Below are 10,824 nucleotides of genomic sequence, written 5' to 3'. Positions count from 1 at the left end.
TGCTATTTTTTTGCGTTTTTGTTTGTGTGACTTTTTTGTTTTTGTGACTGTGACTTGTGACTTCATTTTTGTGACTGTGTGGAACCCAGTTCAGCTACTGATTGATTGATCGATTGATTGATTGTGTGACTGCAGAAATGGATAACAGTCCCCCATCCAAACAATGACTATCATCAGTGCACATAAGATTTTTTTTTAATCATCTACAATACTGTCTTATTTATTTTATAGTACAGTACGTTGATTACAGTACGAAGAGAAGACTCCCTAGAAAAGACCCTGATGTTGGGAAAGATGGAGGGCACAAGGAGAAGGGGACGACAGAGGATGAGATGGTTGGACAGTGTTCTCGAAGCTACTAACATGAGTTTGGCCAAACTGCGAGAGGCAGTGAAGGATAGGCGTGCCTGGCGTGCTCTGGTCCATGGGGTCACGAAGAGTCAGACACGACTGAACGACTGAACAACAACAACGTTGATTATTGCTTTCATTTTATGGGTCAATGGTCTCGTTATATAGTATAATTCATGTTAAATTGCTGTTTTGGGGTTGTTTTGAAAAGTCTGGAACGGGTTAATCCACTTTGCATCACTTTCTATGGGAAAGCACGGCTTGGTTTTGGAACGCTTTGGTTTTGGAACGGATTAAGTTTGGGAACCAAGGTACCACTGTATTGGAGATTGCATTATTCCTAGGGAATAGGGGTGGAAGGATTTCTCAAATTTGATTCTCTCCATTTCTCATTTTTCCAATGTTAAATTCAGTTGTCCACATTTCTGCAGCAATTTGTGCTCCCACCACCGCTCCCTGGGCTCTGAGCCTTTTCCCTTGGTAGTTCCCCAGCTGGTTCCTTTTGTTTGCATTCCTGTGGTTTTTTACAATTTGTTCCTGCAATTGTCAGAGGCTCTCTGTTGCAAATGATCACAGTCTATTGATACTCAATGAGATCCAGCAGTTACTTGTATTTCCCATTTTTCTCCATGGTACAGATAGGTTGGTCTGACACTAGGTTGTGAAGATTATTTGCAAACGCAGAAATAAGTTTAAAGTGTTACAACTGCAGGCAATACATATAGTGTCCCTAGAAAACCACCACCATAAAACTGCTTATGAGATGTTGTGAAAGATCCTTTGTCAGATAAGCTTTCTGCTAATTAGAAAATGCAAAGGGCGCCGGCCTTTGAAAGCTTTGGTCATGCTTGTTAACCTATAAAGTGCCACAATACACTTTTCTTTTTGCTGCAATGGACTAACACACTGAAACCCCACCTGGGCAATCTTCTAAATGACAAATGCATAGCTGTCAAGTTTAGGATTTGAAAATAAGGGATCAACACCCTCACCTGTCCCGGGGACAGTCTACGGTTCTCAGGGACACCCCACGCCGTGGTAATCACCCCAGGCTACAAATTAATTTACACCAGGCTACACACCATCATGGTGGACAGTGTTCTCGAAGCTACTAACATGAGTTTGGCCAAACTGCGAGAGGCAGTGAAGGATAGGCGTGCCTGGCGTGCTCTGGTCCATGGGGTCACGAAGAGTCGGACACGACTGAACGACTGAACAACAACAACAACAACAACAACACACCATCATCTTTCCCCACATTCATATGTGTGATTTGACTGGAGTAACACATGACTGGAAAGGTTTGCAGTTCCACAAACATAGGTGTGCACTGCCTCGAAATAAAAAGAAGTGAACAAAAGAAGGCTCACTGGGGGGGGGGGCATTGCTAAAAAAATGTCCACTTTGTAACCAGAGGTTCAACTGAATAGAATCTGAATCACATGCACCACAAGGCCTATGCAGCCTCAACTTAAGGTGGCTTTTTACAGGCCTCAGCTGACTGCACAACCTGGCCTTTGGAAAGGCCATATAGACAGATACCTTTAGCTTCTGCACCCCAGGTGGCTTCACGGTCCAGGCGGCTTCACGGGCAACCCACGGAGCCCACCTCTCGGTGTTTTTCTCCTGCGCTGCACGATAGCTCGCTTTCAGATCCAGAACTTTTAAGAGGGCCTTCTCAGTGGTGGCGCCTGCCCTGTGGAACGCCCTCCCATCAGATGTCAAGGAAATAAACAACTGTCTGACATTTAGAAGGCACCTCAAGGCAGCCCTGTTTAGGGAAGTTTTAAATGTTTGATGTTTTATTGTGCTTTTAATATTCTGTTGGGAGCCGCCCAGAGTGACTGGGGAAACCCAGCCAGATGGGTGAGCTACAAACAAACAAACAAATTTGTTGTTGTTGTTGTTTTAAAGAATCAAAAAGTAAACTTGGCAGAATTTCTTAGTCTGAAGTGAGATTTTTCTTGGACACCCGAACATTGAGTGCATATAGAACCTCAGGACATTCACATAGTATCCTACTGAAATTTTTCACCATATTTTGACATGGCCACCCTAGCCAGATAGAAATGTGGCAAGTCTGTGGCTGATGGATTTCAGCACCCTCTCTTCTCCCGGTAGACAGCTAGACACCACGGTGAAGTTTACGAGCGGGGCAACGTCCCTCTCCTCTCATCAGACAGATCACCGGAAGAATCTCGGTCCTGGAAGCTAAACTTTTAAATCTGTTTATCAAGGCAACAGAATACTTGATCCGAACCGATCCTTGCCTCTAAGCAATTTCATATGCTTGTGCGTGTCACAATATTCACCGGCACTGAGACCGACAGGCTGCTTCTTTCACCGTGTGAGTGAAGCTTGTCTCTCTTCTAAAACTTTGCATCTTACCAGTTTCGGGGGATGAGCACAAACCTGAAGAATATATATGACTTCCTCTTTCAGTGTGAGATCTTACGACTGTGTGAACGTCCATTATCATCCTAGTCCCCTCATTAGGAGCTCCAGTTATTTAATTGTATAAAGAGCTTGGCTCAGGTCCACAGTCACTGCCTCTCTAAATTCTGCCCCCCCCGTCAAGGTTCACCCTGTTCCCCATTCAGCTTCCCCCTCCCTTAGCTGTTCGCTCAGCAATCAAGGTGGCTGATTCAGAATCGCATCGATCAACACATGATGGGTGAGTGAGTGAATGACTGAATGAGGAGGGAGGGGAGGAGCCTCCCCCTCCTTAATTTACCCACCTACCAAGGATATAAACCCTTGGCTGAGAGAGAGCCGCTAACAGAGGCATCAGCAAGAAGCAACTTGAAACTTGCAGAAGGGCTGGCTGAGTCCTCCTTGCTTTGCACCTGTTCCTACCTCCTTTTGACAGTGAGTACCTGGGGCAGGCAATTGTTGGTTTGGATGGGGTGGGGAGTCCCTTCGATCTGCTGCTGTACTTCTTTTCAGGGATGGAAATAAAGTTGTGGGAACTAAGGAATATAGTCAGATCGTGACTTATTTTCTAAAACCCGAGGGCTGCTTGGGGCTCCCGAACGCAACAGGGTGGCAGATGTTTTTTGGGGGCACACGCTCCTCTTCTGCTTGCTGTTTCCTGACATTTTAGTAGCAGGTGCTTCGGGAGACCGAGCTGCTATGCTGAGCCTCGGGGTCAGGGGTCAAAAGGGAAAGAGGCTGTTTCAGGGAACCGGACATTCTGCCGGTTGAACATTTGACAGCAGCATGTTTGTACGCGGTTATGTCCACACTGAGCATCTGCCGGTGTTCTGTTTCCCGGGCAGTTTAGGAAAGGCTGATGGCCATGCCGGATCTCAACAAGGTGGCAATGCATTAATGTAAACCTGGGATTTACACAAGGGACTAGAAGCATGGGGTGCTTTTGCAGGGCTCACCAGGTGACAGTAGGTTAGTTCAGGCTGCTTATCGGGCTTTGTGCATTCTTGTCTGCTTCCTTCCAGATGGTGGCCTCTCTGAAGCCATGGCCTCTTGTGATCGCCGTGACCCTGTGCGTCTTGTTCTGCTTGGGGACCTTAGTAGATGCCTACCCTCCCAAGCCAGAGAGCCCCGGAGAAGATGCTTCCCCAGAAGAGATGGCTAAATACTTCTCAGCTCTCCGGCATTACATCAACTTGGTGACACGGCAGAGGTGAGGAGGACCGTGTGGGTTTGGGTTTGGGTGTGCAGTAGTGGCTACTTATGTACCATGGAAATGAACACACATAGTCACACACACACACACACACACACACACCTGCTTGCTGCCTGAATGTTGGTGGGGAATGGGCATTGGGTGTAGAGATCCAAAGGAATGGAGGAAAGGCTGTAGGGGGGGCTAGAGAACACATTCTTAACATTCCCCAGGTGAAGGCAGCAGAGGGAGGGAGTCAGGGCAAGGCTGCTGTCTGAGACTGTATTCAGCTCACTAGCATCCTTGTCTGTCATCAGTTGTGAAGCTGCTAGGAAGCCACGGTCAACCCTTTCAAAAGATCTAGTTACAGGTTAGCTATGTTGCTCTGCCATAGTCGAAACAAAACAAAAAAATCCTTCCAGTAGCACCTTGTTGTTGTTGTTCAGTCGTGTCCGACTCTTTGTGACCCCATGGACCAGAGCACAGCAGGCACTCCTGTCTTCCACTGCCTCCCACAGTTTGGTCAGACTCATGTTGGTAGCCTCAAGAACACCGTCCAACCATCTCGTCTTGTGTCATCCCCTTCTCCTTGTGCCCTCCATCTTTCCCAGCATCAGGGTCTTTTCCAGGGAGTCTTCTCTTCTCATGAGGTGGCCAAAGTACTGGAGCCTCAGCTTCAGGATCTGTCCTTCCAGTGAGCACTCAGGGCTGATTTCCTAGAGAATGGAGAGGTTTGATCTTCTTGCAGTCCATGGGACTCTCAAGAGTCTCCTCCAGCACCATAATTCAAAAGCATCAATTCTTCGGTGATGAGCCTTCTTTATGGTCCAGCTCTCACTTCCATACATCACTACTGGGAAAACCATAGCTTTAACTGGAAGGAATTTTTAAAATTTCCCTTCAAAAGATGACACCTCTCTTCAACCTTAGACCGTTTCTGTGCCAGGTTTCATTTTCTCTCAGTTGTGAAAGCACGCTAACAGCATACCTGCCAACATTCCTCCGATGAAAATAGGCACGTCCTATTTAACAACAACAGCAGCAACAACAACAATAATAATACTCCACCCATCCAACTGGGTTTGCCCCAGTCACTCTGGGTGGTTTCCAGCACATAAAGGTAAAGGTAAAGGTACCCCTGACCATTAGGTCCAGTCGCAGACGACTCTGGGTTTGCAGTGCTCATCTCGTTTTACTGGCCGAGGGAGCTGGCATACAGCTTCCGGGTCATGTGGCCAGCATGACTAAGCCGCTTCTGGCGAACCAGAGAAGCACACGGAAATGTTGTTTACCTTCCCACCGGAGCGGTACCTATTTATCTACTTGCACTTTGACGTGCTTTCTAACTGCTAGGTTGGCAGGAGCTGGGACTGAGCAACGGGAGCTCACCCCATCGCGGGGATTCAAACCTCTGACCTTCCGATCGGCAAGCCCTAGGCTAAGTCGTTTAGACCACAGCGCCACCCGCGTCCCATGCTCCAACACTTATAAAAACATAATAGAACATTAAACATTTTTTTTAAAAAAACCTCCCTGTTCAGGGCTGACTTCAGGTGTCATCTGAAGGTTGTATAGTTAGTTATGTTTCTCCTTGGCTCGAGGGGGTCGCATAACTCCATAGCCTCCAACATTTCTCTGATGAAAATAGGGACATCCTAGGGAAAAGCAGGACATTCTGGGATCAGATCAGAAATCGGGAAGGCTTCTGTAAATCTGGAAAACAGGGACACTTGGAGGGTCTGTAAACAGTTTTTATCTTCTACTGAGTGAGTGTGTAAATTAAGAAGGCCCATGAAGCATGTTCTTAATCCTTATTTGCCTATGGAAATTATCACTACTTCGTCGAGTACGTTAACTATGGTCTGTGCGTCCACAGAGTGTAGCTTTTCATTTGCAGAGATTGCTGAGCCCTGCAGCTTTTAAAGGCAGCCAATCAGCAGCTCAGCTGCTTAAAAAAATAAAAATAAAGCCCATTTCGACACCTCCACCATTAGCACCAACTGCCTGGTACAGCCCATTAACTGTCATCTCCTAGTAACTTAATTGGAAATCCGACCCAGGAGGCGATTAGCAAGCCCTCACCCCTCTGGGTTGATTCACTTTGTCTCCATGTCCTTCTTGAACTCTTGACCCAGTTCTGAACCCAGGGGAGCTGTGGACCTGACTTCTGCAAACCACGGATCGGCAGTGCATATATTCCTGCGAGGGGAAAAGCACGTGCCTTTTGGAATCCACTGATAAATGCCCACCTTTGCAAGGAGAGTCACACCCTAAGGGTCAGCTCATGTAACCAATCTTCTCTGTTGCTCTTCTCTGACCAGCCTTCTTTCTTGGATGTTCAAACACAGGCAAGATTTGCAATGCAGGTTTTGCGTTTGAATTGCATGCCCTAACCATTGCATTGGGAAGTTTTTAATGTATGATGTTTTGCGATGTCTTTATATGTGCTGGAAGCTGCCAAGAGTGGCTGGGGAAACCCAGCCAGATGGGTGGGGTATATTATTATTATTATTATTATTATTATTATTATTATTATTATTAATATTAATATTATTATTATTATTAGTTTAGGGCTACCTGAATTTTCTACCCCCTGCCCTGAAATTCCTTGCAAACAAACAAACAAACAAATATAATAAAAATAAATAATTTCTTATTGCTACCCTGCCCATCTGGCTGGGTTTCCTCAGCCACTCTGGGCGGCTTCCAATAGATTAAAAACAGAATAAAACTTCAAACATTAAAAACTTCCCTAAACAGGGCTGCCTTCAGATGTCTTCTAAAAGTCAGATAGTTGTTTATTTCCTTGACATCTGATGGGAGGGCATTCCACAGGGCGGGCGCCACCACCGAGAAGGCCCTCTGCCTGGTTCCCTGTAACTTGGCTTCTCGCAGGGAGGGAACCACCAGAAGGCCCTCGGAGCTGGACCTCAGTGTCCGGGCTGAACGATGGGGGTGGAGAAACTTCTTCAGGTATACTGGGCCCAAAGTTGTAGACGTGGGTGGTGATGCCCCAGTAGCTCATTCTATACATGCTTAGAGGCGCTCCTTTCTTATCCTTGCTCCACCTGTTGCAGGGCTAAGCCCAAAGGCAAGTTCAGTGTGGGGCTCCTGCCTTGTAGCTGCTGAAATTAGGTGGCGGGGAGGAAGAGTAAAAATCTGGACACCTCTCCAAGGGAACTTCTAAGACAGCACTAACTCAGTTCTTCCTCTCCATCCCTCTCTCTACACAAGGTATGGCAAGAGATCCAGTCCAGAGAGCTTGATGTCTGAACTCATTTTTGGAGATAGCAGCAGCAGCAGCAGCAGCAACAGTGACCACAACATGAGATCACGGTGAGTCCTCCTAGCATTGCAGGGCACAGCCGTTTTTAGAGTACTGGAAGCCACTTGTTCCTGACCTGGATCCTATTCTTTCTAGAGGAGCGGGTGGCGCTGTGGTCTAAACCACTGAGCCTCTGGGGCTTGCCGATCGGAAGGTCGGCGGTTCGAATCCCCGCAACGGGGTGAGCTCCCGTTGCTCTGCCCCAGCTCCTGCCAACCTAGCAGTTCGAAAGCACACCAGTGCAAGTAGATAGGCAGGTACTGCTGCAGCGGGGAGGTAAATGGCATTTCTGTGCGCTCTGGTTTCTGTCACAGTGTACCGTTGTGCCAGAAGCGATTTAGTCCTGCTGGCCGCATGACCCGGAAAGCTGTCTGTGAACAAACACCGGCTCCCTCGGGCTGAAAGTGAGATGAGCGCTGCAACCCCATAGTTGCCTTTGACTGGACTTAACCATCCAGGGGTCCTTTCCCTTTACTTTTTACCTATTCTTTCTAACCACAACAGCCTTTAAGGATTGCTGGATAGGAAGGAAAGAACTTGCTCTAAATGCTCAGATAGTTTTCTGTGTCATTACTGTGATGGGGAAGAACATCTCTAGTATCTAATTGGTAGAAACAAAGGTGATTTTAAGACTCAGACCTGCTTGGAAGTCACTCCATCTTGACCCAGTGCAGTGTTTCCCCCTGCCCTCCTCCTCAACCCCCCCTGCAGGATTACTCATTACTAGGAAAGCAGCATTCTGCACTTATCCAAAGGAACCTCCCTGATACCCCATGCTAAACTATAATTATTTATTATGTTCATATGCCACCTTTTCCTCAAAGCTGGTGTATGTGGTTCAATTTTATCCTCACAACAAACCTGTGAGGTAGGTTAGGTTGAGAGGCAGTGACTGGCCCAAGGTCACCCCAGCGAGCTTTGTGGCTGAGTGGGGATTCGAACCCAGCTCCAGCATTCTGACTGTTACACCATGCTGCCTCTGAAGACAAATGCGGAATAACCCCAAGAATCGTGCGCTGCGGATTCAGAGCTGTGCGTGATCCAGTGCAATTATTCCGTCCTTTTTATCTTTTATGGCCCTTATTCAGATCTAGCACATCCAAGGGCGACACTGAAAGCAGGTTTATATGGAGCATATATTTAACAATGCAATACCATTTAAGCAGGGCTTTCCCAAACTTAGGTCTCCAGCTGTTTGGGGACTGCAGTTCCCATCATCCCTGACTAGCTAGGCATGATGGGAGTTGTAGTTCAGAAACAGCTGGCAACCCAAGTGTTGGGCGGCAGAGGAACCAACCCCCACGGCAGGTTGCCAAGAACGGATAAGACAAGGAACAGACCTTCCCATCTGCTTTTCATTCAATATTCACAGAGAGAGGCTCTTGGAATAATGGCGTTGCCCCGAATAAATCTCCACCTCCCTTATCTTCCACTTCCTCATTCGTCAACAGCACCCCCCCCCCTATGGTTGCTGCTAAGTGCCCTGTGTCTCCAAGCCCTTTGCTCTCCTACTTTTAAGCCTGCTAGGTTCTAGGAGGTGGTGGAGCTGGAATGCTTTTTAGTGATAACCCCACACTTGCCAATTCAGAATCAGAAGTAAGTCATAGTTTAGTGGAGCTTACTCCCTGGAAAAGGGGTATTGTCAGGCAACAGAGGAACCAACCCCTTCGGCAGGTTGCCAGGAACTGAGAAGGCAAGGAAAAGTTCTTAAGGAAAAGTTCTTACCATTTGCTTTTATTCAATAGTCACAGAGAGAGGCTTGGGAATGTGGCCTCTCAGAATCATGGTGTTGCTCCGAGTCAAACCCCGCTCCCTCCGTCCCTCCCACTTCTCATGAGTCATCACTACGCGTGCTGAAAAGTGCCTTTTGTATTTGAGATCTTTGCTCTCCTACTTTCAAGGCCCACCGTGTTCTGGGAGAGGGGTGTGTGTCTTTCTAAAGACACTGTGTCCATCAGCTGTCCCCCCCTTGCTGGTGTTTCCCCCCCTCCTTCTTCTCCTCCTCCTCGTCTCCCATTATTTCCCAGCTTTCCCCCTCACCTTCCTCTGAGCTGTGATCTCCCTCAAACCCCTGTTGCAATTCTGAACTGTCTTCTTCTTCTCTGGAAGGGTCAGGCTGGGGAGGCGGTCTCCACCATTCTTCCTCTGCCCAGTCCCTAACACCAAGTTTGGGAAACCCTGGTTTAAACCACCCACCCTGTGGCGTGCCATTGCTTTGGACGGAGTTGGGAGAGTGGGTAGCCTCGTTTTGGGGACAGGGGCAGAGAACCTAGCTCCTTCCCCCAGGGGCGAATGAAGGCGTTGTGACACCCAGGGTGGCAAACCGCTATGTACACTGCACATGCGCCGTACATAGTGGTTTGCTGGCACCACCACTCCAGCACTGTATGGACGATGCCGGGATCGTCCACTTGCAGCTGCAGCAGCGAATGCAGGGATCCCACCGCCGTCCGTACGGCGCTCGAGTGGCGCCGGCAGCAAACTGCTATGTACAGCGCACGTGCGTCGTCGTTACATACAGCGCATGCGTGCATCGCCACACATGCGCTGTACATAGTGGTTTGCCGCTGGTGCCGGTATCCTCTGCTCGCAGCTGCAGCCGCGAACGGAGGATCCTCCACATGCGGCGCCGGCGCCGCGCTTGTGGCTTGCACTGCCGCAAGCCCCTGCGGGGTGCCTTCTTGTCACCCCTCCAGACATTGCACCCAGGGCGAACTGCCCGCCCCTGCCCCCCATTGCAATGCCACTGCCTTCCCCTGCAATTGTGTGATTCTGTCTTTGCTTTCTGCAGATTTGATGATTCCTACGGGTGGTGACGACCTTCACGCACCTCGGCCGATGGTCCATTGGCTGCCACTTTTTAGACGTTCCAATTCTGTGGTGTCGTTTTGCTGGTTTTATTTTTATTTTTTTGCCTTTTTTTTTTTTTAAAGAAAAACTACCAACCTGTGACGAGAGCTGAAACTTTTCTTTGAAGACACCCTGTCCTCTCTCCCCCCCCCTTGATTTTCTCCATCTCCTACTGGTGAGGCTTGGGGAATGATTTCCCCTCCCCAGACAACAGCACAACGAAGCCATGCCTCCGTCTTTCCATAAGCCAGCAGGGGGCGACACAAGAGATCTTTGTGTTTGGGGACAAGGTGGGGGTTGGGGTTGGTATGTCTTTGGTGGTGACCTAGGTTGTATTCGTAGTGACGTCTGTGTTCACTCACCAGTGCAAGAGCCTACTATGTCTACTCTGGGTTGATCTTTATTTTATACATCGTGTGTGTGTGTGTGTGTGTGTGTGTGTGTGTGTGTGTGTGTGTGTGGTTATGGGTGAATGTATGTAAATGTATGAATTTTCAATGAATTTTCCCTGCATCCACAATAAAAAGCAAGTTTAATGGAGAAGCCTCCTGGAATGTTTCCTTATTTATTCTCTCTCTCTCTCTCTCTCTCTCTCTCTCTCTCTCTCTCTCTCTCCTAAAAATATATTATTTTAATTAAATTTCCCGAATTAACTTCAAATCAATTAATTGCC

The 10,824-nt window shown here is 48.0% G+C and overlaps 1 protein-coding gene across 1 annotated transcript; it reads left to right on the top strand.

Annotated features, from left to right (window-relative positions):
* The first annotated feature begins 3,191 nt into the window (after positions 1–3,191).
* LOC117058508 (goannatyrotoxin-Vere1-like) lies at positions 3,192–10,196 on the top strand. Its single transcript, XM_033169698.1, has 4 exons — positions 3,192–3,219; positions 3,807–3,994; positions 7,211–7,312; positions 10,093–10,196. Exons 2-4 carry the CDS (start codon positions 3,807–3,809, stop codon positions 10,115–10,117), a joined length of 315 nt encoding a protein of 104 aa, XP_033025589.1. The 5' UTR covers positions 3,192–3,219; the 3' UTR covers positions 10,118–10,196.
* Positions 10,197–10,824: the final 628 nt, after the last annotated feature.

This window comes from Lacerta agilis, chromosome 14 (genome assembly GCF_009819535.1).
Source record: "Lacerta agilis isolate rLacAgi1 chromosome 14, rLacAgi1.pri, whole genome shotgun sequence".
Classification (NCBI taxonomy): domain Eukaryota; kingdom Metazoa; phylum Chordata; class Lepidosauria; order Squamata; family Lacertidae; genus Lacerta; species Lacerta agilis.
Note: the sequence above shows the minus strand (reverse complement) of the source record. Positions and strands in the feature narration are given on the sequence as shown.